Source organism: Suncus etruscus, chromosome 18, assembly GCF_024139225.1.
Source record: "Suncus etruscus isolate mSunEtr1 chromosome 18, mSunEtr1.pri.cur, whole genome shotgun sequence".
Taxonomy (NCBI): domain Eukaryota; kingdom Metazoa; phylum Chordata; class Mammalia; order Eulipotyphla; family Soricidae; genus Suncus; species Suncus etruscus.
In genome coordinates, this window is record NC_064865.1 from 18,655,891 (window position 1) to 18,672,078 (window position 16,188).

Sequence of the window (16,188 nt, forward strand, 5' to 3'; positions counted from 1 at the left end):
AAGAAAATTAATAACATGTCTTTTCTTCCCCCAGAAGCCTTCCACCCTGTCATCCCCTACTCCAGGACTCAGATAACATGAACATGCCCCAATTTCAGCACTTAGAAAACTGCAGACATTTCGCGCACATCGTTATTCTTTCCACAGAGCTCAGCTGATGAGACGGAGATACCAGAGCCTTTTTCAAGATGATGAAAGAAGCAAGTGTCACAACCCCCCACAACCTCCAACAACCAGGAAAATCAAGTCTGTCATTGCGTGAAAGGCACTTCTTTGCCTCTGAACAATCTTACATCCGGGGGTCCTGACGCTTTGATGGTGGGGGGGGGGAAGGTCAGTGCTGGGACTTGGTCTTCTGTGGGTGGCTTTGAGCGGCTGCCACCTCTGCAGAGTACAAGAGAGAAGCCATGGCAGGGTCACTCCATGTCTTGCTGTGAGTGGCCAAAGTGCCCTATGAACTGTTTCTGCTGTGGGAAAGTCAGTGCCCACTCTAAAAGGGAGCTGTCATCTTTAAGGGAGAGGTCATCCTTCCACCCACAGCTCTCTGTGTTCTTCCTGACAGAATCTGCATCCTTGAGTGGGTTCTTTGTTTGTTTGTTTGTTTTTGTTTTGGGGTCACACCCAGCAGCGCTCAGGGGTTACTCCTGGCTCTATGCTCAGAAATCGATCCTGGCAGGCTCAGGGGACTATATGGGATGCTGGGATTCGAACCACTGTCCTTCTGCATCTAAGGCAAATGCCCTACCTCCATGCTATCTCTCCGGCCCCTTGAGTGGGTTCTTGAGGGGTTAAAGAACCAGATGTCCAGGCACAAACATCTGCAAAGCTGCTCGTGCTCGAGCGTTTGCCTTGAGGGAGAAATCACAAACATGCTTTAGGGCTTTGAAATACTGCAAGGAAAGAAGCCATGTTGCTGGTTGCAGCTGGGAGGAGAGACCCGCCCCATAAGCAGTATCTAAAAGGAGGCTCTCAGGTCCCTGACGCTCCAGGGCTTTGTGAGTCAAGACAGTGGTAGCTCAGGGGTGCAGAATTCGATATCTGTCAGGACCCCAAGCTCTTGGAAGCTGACAAGAGAAATATCCGGGGCCGGGTAGGTGGCGCTGGAGGTAATGTGTCTGCCTTGCAAGCGCTGGCCAAGGAAGGACCGCGGTTCGATCCCCCAGCGTCCCATATGGTCCCCCCCAAGCCAGGGGCGATTTCTGAGCACATAGCCAGGAGTAACCCCTGAGCGTCAAAGGGTGTGGCCCAAAAACCAAAAAAAAAAAAAAAAAAAGAAGAAGAAATATCACTGAGGTCAGGAGCAGCCAATCACGTAACAGAATTCCCTCGTGCCCCAGTGCTCCTTGCAGGCTGAGAAGTTGCCTCCTGCCTCTGTGGGAACCCTCCAAAGGCTGACTAAAGGGTGCTGGTTCTGGGTCCAGGAAAACACATCTAGGAATGAGCGTTGGGTCTCTTCACATACGTGTCCTGCCTATCTAGCCATGTCAAAATAAATGAATGAGGCAGGTGAGATAACTGGCCTTTGGTTTGGGGCCAACCACACAATCCCAGGCTTCCCTCATGGCTTCTGTACTCTGGGGACGATGCTGGGGTCTTTATTTTGTACGTAAAGGCAGAGTGAGACACCTGTTTTATGAACCCCCTCACTCTGTCATAATGAAAAGGAGACCATCACAGTTACCCTTCCTGACACACCTAGGATACCCCATACACTCAGTGCACAGAGCAAGTGCCATCTCCATGGGATGCAGAGGAGGCACTCCCAAGCTCAGAGAATGCAGACCAGCAAGTTCAGAAACCTTTGAGGGACCAAGGAGACCCCTGCTTGAATGATTTCACCTCTGGGAAAGACAGCTTAGAAATCTGAGAGATGGGCCCGGAGAGATAGAACAGCGGTGTTTGCCTTGCAAGCAGCTGATCCAGGACCAAAAGTGGTTGGTTTGAATCCCGGTGTCCCATATGGCCCCCCGTGCCTGCCAAAAACTATTTCTGAGCAGACAGCCAGGAGTAAGCCCTGAGCAACACCGGGTGTGGCCCAAAAACAAACAAACAAACAAAAAAAAAAAGAGAGAGAGAGAGAGAAAAAAAAGAAAAAAAGAAATATGAGAGATGAAGAAGCACTGGGGCTGAACAAGGACTAGATTTTTTTTCATCAGAAAAATCTAGGGAACTCGGAACCAGAGATAGCACGATGGGAAGGGCATTTGCCTTGCATGCAGCCAATCTGGGTTCAATCCCCAATGTCCCTTATGGTCCCAAGGGCACCGCTAGGAATGATTCCTGAGCACAGAGCCAGGAAGTAAACACTGAGTGCCACCGGGTATGGGTCCAAACAAAAACAAAACAAAACAAATTGAAAAAGCTATGAAGAAGAAGGTGTTTGTAAAAGCTGAATTGGAGGGGGCCAGAGCAATAGCATAGCGGGTCGTGCTGTGTTTGGTTTACACAGAGACAACCCAAATTCAATCGCCCATATTCTATATGGTCCCCTGAGCCCACCAAGAGTGACTCCTAAGTGCAGAGCTAGGAGTAACTCCTGAAGACTGCCAGGTGTGGCCCCAAGACCAAACAAACAAAAATACTAGATAGGAAGGTGGCTGGCAAAAGCATCCAGTTGTTTGAAATGCTGACGAGTGACAACTACTCTACTCTGGTCCTGAGGGGGATGTGGAGAAAGAGACCAGGATCTCTAGCCAGGCAGATGTATCCTGAAAAGTTCCTTGTTTCTGAAGTGGGGTAGATGGTGGCTCAATGGGTCGGGGTGGGGTGGAGGGGATCTCTCCCACTGTCTCCGTAACCAGGTACAGTTACAGGCAGAAACACCCACTGCCATTGCCAACATCCTCCATTAAAAGGCAATTACACAAAATGACATGAAATGCTTTTAGAGGTACGAAGTGGAAAATCATTTTCCTTCAAACCCAGGACATTTTTTTTAACATCCAAAATTAGACTTTTTCTCTAGGAGGCTTTTTTTTTTTAAGCATAAATGATGAGATCAAGTGGGACATCATGTAACAGGAACATTGCAACACTGAACTGGCTAATGGACCAGAACGCTCATTCCTAGACACTAAATAATTCACGCTGCTCTGGCTCTTTGGTGAACTCAGTTATAATGGCTTCGCTGCTGTGTTCAAGGACAGCTTTGATTTCTGCAGCATGATTTTTTGTCACATGATCAAAGCTGCTCATCGCTTCCCCATTTCCTGTTTCTGTACCCAGAATGATACAGAATCCTCTTAAAATTTGTTTTTTGTTTTGGGGCCACACCCAGCAGTGCTCAGGGGCTACTCCTGGCTCTGAACTCAGGAATTATTCCAGGCAGTGCTTGGAGACCATATGGGATGCTGGGGATTGAACCCAGGTAGACCACATACAATGCAAGCACCTCCCCTGCTGTCCTATTATTCTGGCCCCAACATGGAATCTTTTTTAGGTCATGCAAATGCTTCCTCGGGGGATGCACTTGTGGGGATCTGATTCTTGCTGTGTGTGGAAGCCCTGAGGGACTACAATTCTCCCCATGTGTCGTTGTCCTGAGGCTGGACCCATGATTGCTTGTTTTTATTGTACACAGCACTGAAGCCTTAACCTTGCAGAAAAGTTGACAAGAAGGCACACAGACCAGGTGACTCAGAAGTGGGGAGCCCTAGAAAGAAGTTAAGCCAGACCCCTCCACTTCCAGGGATCTGGCAGTTCCAGATCTTGCATGTGTTTTTCTATGTGTGTAGGGGAAGCTGCAAGGAGACAGTTGGCATCAGGTCAGTCCTGAATCCAGTGCTTAGCTTAGTTCTGTCTGAGAGCTGGGCCATGCTGGGGTTGGCCAGTGTGGGGTGAAGACTATGAGGGGGTAAAGGAAAGCAGAGACTTCTCCAATCAAAGAAATTCTGGAGGAAACTGGCATCCACATTGCTCCTGGATGGCTCAGCAAAAGGGTAGAGAAGGGGCATGGATGTGGGAGAGAAACAAAATCATTCCCTCTAAAGATTTAGAACATGTGATTTCAGCCCTGTCAGCTCATGTGACACCCTCTCAGCGAGAGAGGACTTCATGAGGCTTCCCCAATGGACAGCAGATGGCTCCCCTTCCTGCCAGTCTTCTGAGCATGGCCACTCTGGATTGTGAGGCTCAAGAGAACTGTCCGCTGCAAATTTAGCTCCTCTCCCTGTGAGCAAAGCCAGACTTGAGGTGCAGGAGGTGCTGGTGGCTCTGGGGCCAAGAGGGCCCCTATCCTGGGACCTTTTTTGTTTTGGGCCACACTTGGGGTACCCAGGACCCACTCCTGGCTTTGCACTCAGAAATCGTTCCTGGCAGTGCTTGGGGAACCATAAGGGATTCTGAGGAAAGGAACCCAAGTCAACCGCGTCAAAGGCAAGTGCCCCATTCGTGTGCTATGGCTTCTGTCCCATAAGTTCTGTGAGAACTGGCTTGAAGTGAGATCCTGAGATGTTGGAGTAGCTCCTAAGGGGGCAGCTGGCCACACAATTCTTTGTAATCCTCAAATAGAATCGATGATGTCACAAAGACTGATCCTTTAACAGTATTGCCAGATTCTAGCTGTTACCTTTTTAAGTTGCCTTGTGATACACTTTTACTAAGAGAATAGTAATCTGGGCAGGTTTAAGGCATTCCAGTTGCTGTTTCTCATCTGCTCTGTTCAAAGCATTGAAAGGCTATGTCAAGCACAGGAAGTAAAATGGGGCCATTCTTGGGTATTTCTTCAATAAACCTTTGGGGGTTTATGGGTATTCCACGTTTTCCACTCCTCCTCTGGCTATTTCTCATGATGCTTCATTAAGATTTCCAAACCCAGAGTTTTGTATGGAGTTATAAACATACAAATGACAGTTTCTGAAAAGTAAAAAAAACCTTAAAAATCCTTAAAAAGTGTCTCATTCAGATCCATTATTTCCATTTCGTTCTTTGCTCTCTTCCAGGCTTAGCCAAATCTTCCTTTTTATTTTGTTTATCTACAAAAGTATCCTCTCTGATATCATCTCTTTCTCCTTTCTGGGCCATAAATTATTTTCTTTCGTTTTTTTTGAGAGAGAGTGGGGGGAGAGGGAGAAGGAAAGGGAGAGGGAGAGAGAGGAAAGAGAGAGAAACCCTTCACTTTGTGGCCCTGTGAGGCTCCATCACACATGACTTTCTCCTTCCCTGGCCTCCTCTATTAGTTTGGAGCCCTAAAGCCTTTCCTACTGGCCCCTCCTGATGTAAAGGTGGCAAGGGAACTCTTCTGTGTCATCAGAATTTAGAATTCGCATTGGCTGGGGTTTGACTCGTGATGTTCTTCTGGCGCTATCTAAACCTATATCACACTGCAGTTTTGAACTTGCTATTACCCAAGAACTGAAAATGAAATGTTTCAAAATAAATTGGCACTTAGAGGCCAGCGTATGTGGTTCTATTGGCAGGGCACCCACCCCTAGTACCATTTGAACCCCCCAAATATAGTTGGGAGTGCTCCTGGTATGGAGTGCTCCTGGTATGTCATTTCTGGGATGGCACCCCAAAGCTAAAGTGGATTAGTTTTAGATTTAGACCACTGTGATGACTTTCTAGCTTCACTGTGTGCTATTAAATTGTCTGGTCTGGTTTGGGAATGTTAGAAACATTTTTTTTTTGTGTGGCCTAGTATAATGAATTTTAGAAAATATTGCACAAGTAGGTAAGGAAGTTATGTCTATGTTATAAAAAGAAAATGTTTATTTATGCATTTATTTATTATATGTTTTCTTTTTTGTTTTGGGGTGACACCCAACAGTGTTCAGGAGTTACTCCTGGCTCTGCACTCAAGGATTATTCCTTGAAGGCTTGGGACCATATGGGATGCTGGGGATCAAACCTGGGCTGGCTGCATGCAAAGCAAATGCCCTCCCCACTGGCTATTGCTCCAGTCCCTATATCCTTTCTTTTCTGCCCTATAATTTCTTACCTGAGTTCTCACTTCCCCTACACAGTCACCCATCATCCCCAGCCTGAGCTGTCACCTGGAGGCAGATCAAGGCTGTCTGGCTCCATAGAAAAAATAGAAAATAACTATTTTTATTATATAAAATAACTTTTTTATTTTTTTGGTTTTTGGGTCACACCTAGCAGTGCTCAGGGGTTACTCCTGGCTCTATGCTCAGAAATCGTTCCTGGCAGGCACGGGGGAACATATGGGACGCTGGGATTCAAACCATGGACCTTCTGCATGATAGGCAAATGCCTTACCTCCATGCTATCTCTCCAGCCCCTAAAATAACTATTTTTATATTATTTATTAACCATATAGAAAACAAAGGAAAATAGCTATTATTTTCAAGCCCATCTTTTCTATTACAGATTTGGGGGGTTCTGAAACTACCCATCTTCAGGGAACCTGCTAATGATCCCATCTGCCCTGGGTTGCTGGAGGACATTCTCCCTGATGCGTGCTCCTGCTTAGGAGGCTATGAAGTAACTGCAGACCACTCCCACTCACATATGGCTGCTCCCCCAAGTCTTGGCCACTCTGTTCTATGGCGGAGGGATCCCGCAACAGCTATGAGCTGTTCCCAACATCTTCAAAACAATGTCAAACTCCTGGAATAAAAAAGCCCAAGAAGGTGGTCTGGGAGGATGGACTGGAACAGGGAGAAATGGGGCAGGACAGAGAGGACACATACAGATAGACAGATGAAGCTACTCTCTGTGCTGCATGCAAGGTGAGGTGGGCAAAGCTTGGGGACATCCCTGCACAGTGTGAGTGGAGGATAGTACAGCAAGGCTCAGGGTCACACTGCAGAGAGACCTCCTGCCAGAAGTTCTGCCCAGCCTGCATTCACAGGAACCATAGTTTGGAGTTATGCAGAGGGGCAGTGGGGCAGCACTCAAGGATCACACCTGGCAGGGATCACTTTGAAGAGCATATAGGATGCTAGGATCAAACACAGGTCAGCTGTGTTCAAGGCAAGCGCCTTCCTGCAGTACATCTCTCCAGCCCCAGATTCTGATGTTTGTAACCACAAAAATCCCTCCTCACTGCCCAGGAAACCTCCTTTTGCACTCTTTCTCCAGCTCAAAGCCACGTTCCCTGTGTGTGGAGGAAGAACCAGCCCAAACCCTGCTATTGCCTGGAAAGAAATGGCCAGCAATTGGGCTGGAGAGAGCATAGATGTAGAGTGTTTGCCTTGCATTCAGAAGGATGATGGTTCAAATCCCGAAATCCTATATGGTCCCCCAAGCCTGCCAGGAGCGATTTCTGAGCATAGAACCAGGAGTAACCCTTGAGTGCTGCTGGGTGTGATCCAGAAACCAAAAAAAAAAAAAAAAAGAAAAGAAAAAAAAGGCCGGCACTCTCAAGGCATGTAATGGCCTGGCTGCAAGAGGACAGTCGGTCAGGAAAGACCTTCTGCTCTGAAAATAAGGCAGTGAAGGGCCCGCTCTGGAGTGACACATCTTAACTGGTGATAGGGGCTCCACACTCTGCTCCTCAGATGTGGACAGGCCAAATTTTTTATCTGTGGCCAGGCCTGCTGAGGCTCTGCATCAAGCCAAAAGAACCAGAAAGACCTAGAGGTGCAGGCACCAACCATTGTGCAGTCTTCCAAGCAAAGCTGTGTGGAGCTTGACTTCCAATCCAAGTTGCCAAATTTATGTGACTGACAACCTCCTTTTTCAAGAAAGAAAATGTAAGAAATTCTATTTATTTATTTGTTTGTTTGTTTGTTTGTTTACTGGGGCCGTGGTGGTACTCAGGATTATTCCTGGCTCTGCACCAAAAATTTTCTCCTATTAGGCTTGGGGAACCATATGGGATGCCAGGATCAAACCTGAGTTGGCCATGTGCAAGACGAACAGTCTACCCATGTGCTATTGCTACCAAGAAATCCATAAACAGAAAATGTTCCCGGTTGCACTACTATAGCCAGCACCACCCCAGAGGATATTAGCACTTGGGAAAGATGCTCTAAGTCAGCCTAAGGCCACTGAACTCAATGTGCACCACTGGGGAGGCTGAGCCAGGCCCAGGCTCTTATCTTTGTGGCTGACAGCACAGGCTGTCTGTCTTGCTCTGTCCAGCTTTATCCACCCTGCCTTTCAAGCATTGATCATCTCAGGCAGCTTGTGGCGTGTCAGACTGCTCTTACAATTTGCATTTATCACAAAGCTTATTCAAGGGGCTCCTCGATTTTACAAATCAATAACTATTATGGTTTCAGTTGGCGGTGCCTATATGAAAAAAGATTATCATCAACAGTTCCCCTGCGGAGCAGTATACATGGAACCTGGGTTGGTAGTCAATTTGGGTAAGGAAACCAAACCTCTAATCCTGACCACAGGGGCTATGGAGCCAATGGCTGAGAGAATGACATGAATATTTACAAAATGTTTTCTAATAATCCAAATGGAGTTTTTTTTAAAGGTTAGAAAACATGAAGGAAAGTTTTATCACGATTAGAAATCGAACCTACATGGGGCCGGGAAGGTGGCGCTAGAGGTAAGGTGTCTGCCTTACAAGCGCTAGCCAAGGAACGGACCGCGGTTCGATCCCCCGGCGTCCCATATGGTCCCCCCAAGCCAGGGGCGATTTCTGAGCACATAGCCAGGAATAACCCCTGAGCGTCAAACGGGTGTGGCCCAAAAACCAAAAAAAAAAAAAAGAAATCGAACCTACAGACATGAAACCATACCTAGATCAACTGATAAAAGGTAAAATGGGAAAAGCCTGGAATCCAATCAGGAGGTAACATTTCTGCAAGTGGAGAAGAGACTGGTATCCAGTAACTCATTGGGTTTGTAAATGGCAACTCCCCACCAATAAATAGTGGCCTACTGATAAGTCACTTCAACCAAAAACAAATAATCTGCCGTGAAAAGCATACGTTGCATATTGCTTCATTATTCAATGTCCCACCACATAATACCATGATGATCACCCAGGAGAGACACTGAGAATCCCTAGAGATTGATCCCTGGAAGATTCAAAAGCCATTGTGGCTTTGAAGTATTGAGATGGAGACGCATGATTTGGAGATTAATGTCCCAGGAAAAGTGCCAAATCAAGCAACATGCCCTGTGTCCTTTTAGAGCCCCACTGTGGCTCCACAGAGAGGCTTGGGGACAGGACATCACACCTACAGAGGGTATTGCAGCTATAAAGTGAAGGCTTTTCTGAGAGAGTCAATGGAAAATACCAGGGGACATTAGTATTAGCAGTAATTGCAATTGATAAACAAAAAAGAAAAAGAATAAGCACGAATCATTAAAAATGCAGATAACACCAGACAGATGTGGCCATTGAAGGTGGCCATTGACAGGTGGCTATTGAAGGTCAGGGACAAGGCACAGCCAGGTTCACCAGGCTGTTTAGGAAAGCCCAGACAATCCTGCTTTTGTTTTTTTTTTTTGTTTGTTTGTTTTTTTGGTTTTTGGGCCACACCCAGTAACGCTCAGGGGTTACTCCTGGCTATGTGCTCAGAAGTTGCTCCTGGCTTGGGGGACCATATGGGACACCGGGGGATCGAACCGCGGTCCGTCCAAGGTTAGCGCAGGCAAGGCAGGCACCTTACCTTTAGCGCCACCGCCCGGCCCCACAATCCTGCTTTTGTAATAAGAAGCTAATGGCCATTCAGAACAGAAATGAATCAATCATCTCTTAGAAACTTCCTACCAATCTGAACTGCACTAATTAAAAATTATTTGTATAAATCTGTCATAAATGGGACCAAGTCCTACCTTCTGTCTATCTGGACAGATAATTCAAGTAGTTCTTAAATCTATGTTCTCTGATTTGCAGTTCTTTTATGGGTGATGGGGACATTGGGTCATGCCTGGTGACTTTGTGCTTGAAGAACATGTCCAGGGATGGAAAAGGACAAGTACCTTATTCACTGCACTGCCTCTCTGACCCAGAGCTGCAATTTTAAAGCCCCAGATAAACACAGATTTGGAAAATGAACTGTCACACTGAAGCTACAAGCTTGACCAAACTTCAGTTTCTTGGTCAACACAACCACAGCTACAGAGCATTTGCTAAATAGCCAGGTAATGATATAGCTCATTTAATCTCTCAACCATCCCATGCATGAGCTGGTACTGTTACTGATTCATGGGAGAGGAGAGAAAATGAGAGTTCAGAATTTTTTTTTAAACTTTATTTATTTATTTATTGATGTGACTCCACCTGGATTTAGGTGTATTTACCTCAGACCTGCCCATTCCTGTGAGGGGTCTTGGGAACCGGATATTACATGTAACCTTACCTGCAAGACCCCTCCCATTCTGGGGAGTGGTCTTTGAAGGTTATATAAGACCCAGGGGATTAGGCCTTTTGGTCTTTTGCCAGGTTGGAGGTCAAAGGGAAGATGGCTGAAAGGAGTTAAGACACAGGGCTAGCTAAGAATGGCTGAATGCTTAATTGGTTATGATATAGGCTACACATGTGGTGGATAGGGTATGAATAAAGCTGATACTTCCTGAAGCCTGACTGAGTGAGATTTCTACCCGACGCTCTCATGAATCTCCAGACCCGCTGGCTGAAGGGGGTTGCAGAGCCACGTGGCCTGGGATGGCAGAGAAAGGTCTCTCCATCCATCCATCTCCATTCAGCATCATCATTAATTATTTAACACTAAATATTGATTCATTGATTGATTGGTTTCTGGGCCACACCCAGTGGCACACCAGGGTTACTCCTGGCTCTGCACTCAGAAATCACCCCTGGGAGGCTGGGGGACCATATGGGATGCTGGGAATCAAACCCGGTTCCTCCCAGGTCGGCCAAATGCAAGGCAAATGTCCCACCGCTGTGCTATCTCTTCAGCCCCGAGATTTAAGTTTAAGTCTTTCCCACACATCTAGTATTTGCACCTAGCCACAGGGTCCAATTTCAGACTTATACCTGCAGAAAACTTGCTACATGAGAAAAATTGAACAAAATTCCATGCTGCTCCTCAAAAGAGGTGAAGACTGAAAGCAGTTTACCTGGTTACTAAAGTCAAAAAAGCCTGACCGGGGAAAACACAGACTTCCTACCAAATTTCCAGTGATCAGAACCAGGATTAAGTAAACGCCACCATAACGAAAAGGAGAATTGCTTTCCACAGCAGGAGGTGTCTTGCATTTTTTGGTCCTCAAGAACAGCTACTCTAAATCCCAGTGGACTGGGCAGCATGTTGGCTATCCAGAGAGTTACCAAGGAAACAAGGTTGGCTCAGGGATACTCGCCTTTCAGACTCAACTAACAGAGGACTCGACTTTTTTTTCTCAAAGGGTTATTGCAATTTGCTCCTGTTCCAGGTAGGCGCTGAGGTTACAGGCATACATGTGGGCCCCAGTGTGGCAAAGTCCCCTTCCCTTTCTTTATATGGGCCTTGCAACTTGGAACTTTTGCCACTCTGCCAGCCTCAACTTTAAGCAGCACCAGTCTAGGAATAATAGACCCAGGTGGTGGGTGGCAATAGGACAGGAAGATCTCTGCAAACAGTGAACAGAAGCTGGGACCTCTGTGAGTGGCAGAAATCTTGTACTGGACCCACAGCTGCCCAGTCTTAAGGGGAGTATCCCTGTACTTTCCCCTCTGCTTACTGTAAAAGAGACAGGGATGGGAGCCAGCAGACCCACATTTTTCTCCCCACATCAAACCCCCCCCCCCAACTCGAGGCATTCGAAGAAATGTGCAAAGGGCACCTGGTTAGGGTGGGTAGTATTAGCCGGACACTGGAGGGATGATAACAGGGCAGGGTCTTTTCTCAGTGCCAGCTGACCTGCTAGTTCCAGGAAACAAAGATCTTGTTTTGGAGCAGAAAGCTCTAACTCGGTGCCAATTCAGGACATTGCTCCACATGATGAAAGAAAAGGAGGCTGGGTAATGCCAGGATAGGAGAATGCATGGGTGGCAGGAGGCAAGTAGACAGAAATGTTAGTGGTGATCTAGTCGGTCCATTTCCAGGGCTAAAGGATACATGCATGCTGAATCTTAGGGGGAAAGACTTGAGGCAACCAGCTCCCCCACCCGCCAATATTCAGGGTTCGGTGGCTTGAGTGGGGGAAGCTTGGCTCACTTCCCTGCTACTCACCTACACAGTTATCACACAGGCTACAGTGGGAAGCTCTCGGGGGCCGGAAAATCTTGCAGGTGAAACAGTATTTAAGTTTCACGGTCTGGCCATTGATGACGACCTCCTTGGTTCTGGGGGGTGGGCGGTACCCCGTTGAACTGGTGCCATTCGCCACATCTAGAGGAAAGCAGAGAAGAAACACGCCCTTAACACACTCGCTTGCCTTTAGGACCTCATGGCCTAGGGTGAGTTCTGGCCTAAACTACTTGACAGCCACAATGCTGTTGTGCCAACCAGGCGCCACTTAGGACATGGGAAGGTGTCAACTCTAGGAGGGACCTTAATCTAACCCCATGAGAATCAGGCCAATGTCACAGAAAATGGAGGAAAACCCAATGAGAGTGTGTGAAGAGAACTGATCCAAGCCCTTTGTTGTCGATTTAGTCAAAAGCAGAAAAGGGTGGTTTCGGAAGAGGGAACTTCCCATGTGGCTTAGTGCCCCCAGTGCTCATGCCTCCATCCTTCTCCTTCCACATGCACTCACCAGGGACCTACTTACTAAATACCAGAGTCGTCAGACCCTGTGGACACAGAGACAAGGTGAAGTGCAGGTAGCAATTAAGTAACCCCTGAGAATCCTTGGAAATAGCCCCCAAAACCAACAAAAACAAAACAGAAACAGAGACAAGGTGAATCCTCTGTTCTCCATGCCTTATCCTATAGTGAGCACAAATAGACCCAGAGTTTGCAATTATTTTCAATGTGTGTGTGTGTGTGTGTGTGTGTGTGTGTGTGTGTGTATGTGTGCGCGTATGTGTGTGTGTGTCACACCAAAACAGTGCTGCTCAGGACTCATGACTGAGTGCTCACTGAGTGCTCAGTGCTTATGGCTCTGTGCTCATGGATCACTCCTGGAGGGGCTTGGGAGACCATATATTGTGCTGAAGGTAAACTTGGAATCAGCTACATGCAAGACAAGCACCTATAATCCCTGTACTATCTTTCCAGCCCAGGATTTTACTTTTCAATTTTAAGTTTTGGAGGAGTTTAGAAGGCCACGTCTGGCTTGGTGCTTGGGGAGCCTTGGGGTGAAAGCTGGGTTTCTGGCACACAGATCATGTACTCCAGCTCTTAGGGCTAAGTCCCTGGCTCCCCAGAGAATGGGTTTTTAAGAATTTCTTTGTGCAAACAAATCACATTTATTAATAGATCTTAAACTTGGCTGCAGCTCAAGTTCACAGGGGACAGTGATTCTCAGCCAAGGGTGATTTGGACCCCACACACGCACACTCCTGGGAAATGTTCAAATGTCTAGAGATATTTTTGGCTGCCACAGTGGGTGGGAGGCTCCAAGCCTTTAGTGGAAGAAGCCCAGAGTACCATTTGCCATCCACAATGCCTGGGGCAGTGCCCCTATAACATAGGACGATCTAATTCCTCAGATCAACAGCACTGAGGTAGAGAAAGCCCAACTAAAAGCCTCACTACTCAAAGTGTGAGGCTGGAGAAATAGTATAGTGGGTAGCGTTTACTTTGCACACAGCTGATCCATGTATACATCCTCTGATCCCTGGCATCATCCAATCTCTCCAGGAGTGATTCCTGAGTACAGAACCAGGCATAACCCCTGATCAACACCCGATGTACCCTCTCACCTCCCAAAAAAACCAAAGTGTGGTCCATGAGCCAGAGAGATGGATACTGGTGGGGACTGTTGGGAATGAAGGCATATAGTGAATGTTGGGAATGAAGGCTGAGTGACTCAGGGAAACTAGGAGCAGGAGAGTGGACTGTGAATGAATGGGGAATCTCATCTGCTTCCTCATCTGCAGCAGCCAGGGTGGAGCACTCAGAGGGAGGCTGTGCCATTCCCCCCTCTCAAAGCTTCTGGACAAGATAAAACTAGCTTCAGGAAGCTCCCTGTGCTCAGGCTGGCATGGTCTCTGTGGGGGAGCCTGATAGCCAATCCTGCCACTGTGTTGTGTGTGTGTGTGTGTCTAGAGCTGGAGCTTCTCAGAAGGCTGGGTCTAGTTCATCTGACCTCTGAGCACCACCAGAAGTGACCACCAAGCACCTCGAAGGAAACAGCCTCTGCATGTTGCAGAGGTGTGGCCTCCACAAAAATAAAACAAGACCCAGAAGAATTGAGATATAGGAAAGGCAGGAATTGGTGAAAAAGATGGTACCAAAGAACTCAGAGAGTCCATTCAATTATGGAAAGTCGCCTAATGCAACAGCCAGACAAGACTTTCAAGCTGTATTGGATGTGTGTGTGTGTGTGTGTGTGTGTGTGTGTGTGTGTGTGTGTGTGTGTGTGAGGTGGAACTGTGTGTGCAAAGAAAGTTTTCCAAAGAACTTCTGGATCCCCAGCAAGCAAGAGAGAAGGGGCTTTGCTTGCTTAAATAGATCTTAGATTAATTGATCTTGGACTTAGATTCATAAACCTTTGCTTGCTTTATGACCTGGTTCCAGTGTGAATCATGGCCTGGAAAATAGAAGCAAAACTGAGGGCAGAGTCCCTAGTGACTGACCCTTGGCCAATAACAGGGTGTTGACACTTTCTTGGGCTCTCATAGAATTCAAGAGAAGATGATGGGCATGGATTGCATTTGAACTGTGACATCATCAATTTCTTTCTTAATGTAAAAATAATTCCCTAAGTAGAAATTTAAATACTCCTAAAAATAGTCCTAAAATTGTATGCTGTATATAAAACTGAAATAGAGGATGGTATGAGTAATATGGGGGATTTATGCCATGGAGAAAATAAGCTTGCTTCTCCTTTTTTAGAGGGTCTTTTAGGGGAGACACACCTACTTTGTTCAGGGGTTACTTCTGGCAGCCTCAGGAGACCAAATGGGATATCTGAGATTGAACCCAGGTCAGTTGTGTGCAAAGTAAGTACCCTACCCACTTAGTGTACTCTGGGTTCCTAGAGTGAAAATACCCCTGAACTAAACCATGGTAATATGGGTGCCTGAAGTCTAGGGAGACCCTGAACTCTCAAGATGGGATGATCTTTGGACATCAACTACAGACAGTGCATTAATAAAACAATTAAAGGCAAAAGCAAAAGAAATGCTGAGTGTCTATGATCTTTCTAATGTCTAACGATCTTTCAGCAAAGCTCATTCAAAATGAACTCAGCACACCCTGAGATTTGTGGCGATCTTATTTTTTCCACAGTTGTGTGGCCTCCAGTGTCAAAGAAACAAAAGGGTTTTGTCCCTTGTGATGTTTTATTTCCTTCCAATTTGGTCCAGTTCCCTGAGTGCACCCACATAACAGCTGTGCTGGTTCACCGAGAATCCACTGAAATCTGTCACCAGCCAAAGTGAGAAATCTGTGTGTGTTCCTAGCCTGTTAGGTGACACCTCGCTTTTACCCAAAACAAAAGTGTTCCCCCAACTTCCACTTTCATTTTCAACTGTTCCTTTGATATGGAAATGTCCACCTAGACTGGAGTAGCTTGATATAGGTACCTTTGACACTCATGGCTGGTAAACAAAGACAGGTTTTGGTTTGTCTTGGCACACGGAGGGAGACCATGAGGCAAGACTCCAAGATTCTCTCCTGATTGGCATGGTTTATTAATTCTTCGCAGCTACCCTTCTTCAGACCTGTTCACCTGGGGTTGGAATTATGGTATGTGGGGGTGATTTCACACTAGCCACTCCTTGGAGCCCCTATTCTGCAGGGTCAGAATCAACCAGGCGTGGCCAACAGTCAGCAGTGTTTGCACAGGCAGAAACACAGCAGCTGAGGGGGGGAGGAAGGATGGGAAATCAGGCACTTGGGCAGTGGGGGGCACCACTGTCATCGGCAGGAAAACAGGATGTGCTTTTAGGAGTGTCAAAGCAGCACGAATCTTAGGACATCAACTTCTCATTTTATGCAGTAATATTGCAAGATTTTTACCTTTAGTGTAAAGGAAAAGAAAATGTGAGATGTGGGCACAGAATAAGGGGGTGGTGGTTAATCCACTGCACCCAAAAGGAAATGAAATGAACCCTTATTGTTTAAGGGCATCAAGTTCTTTGGTGTTTTTTTTTTGGGGGGGGGGTCAGGTGACTGGTATTAATCACTACAGAAAAACCAAGGATGGTGTAGAGAAACATTTGCTGTCCATATACCAAAGGGTGCTAACTTCAAAGGACTC

At 46.7% G+C, this 16,188-nt stretch overlaps 1 protein-coding gene across 2 annotated transcripts in view; it reads right to left on the reverse strand.

Moving 5' to 3' along the window:
- ZDHHC14 (zinc finger DHHC-type palmitoyltransferase 14) overlaps positions 1–16,188 on the reverse strand; it is a 122,456-nt gene that overhangs the window by 19,219 nt on the left and 87,049 nt on the right. For both annotated transcript variants that reach the window (XM_049765361.1, XM_049765360.1), the window contains exon 3: positions 12,048–12,206. In XM_049765361.1, coding sequence (XP_049621318.1) covers positions 12,048–12,206 — 159 coding nt within the window. The remainder of the gene's footprint in view (positions 1–12,047; positions 12,207–16,188) is intronic.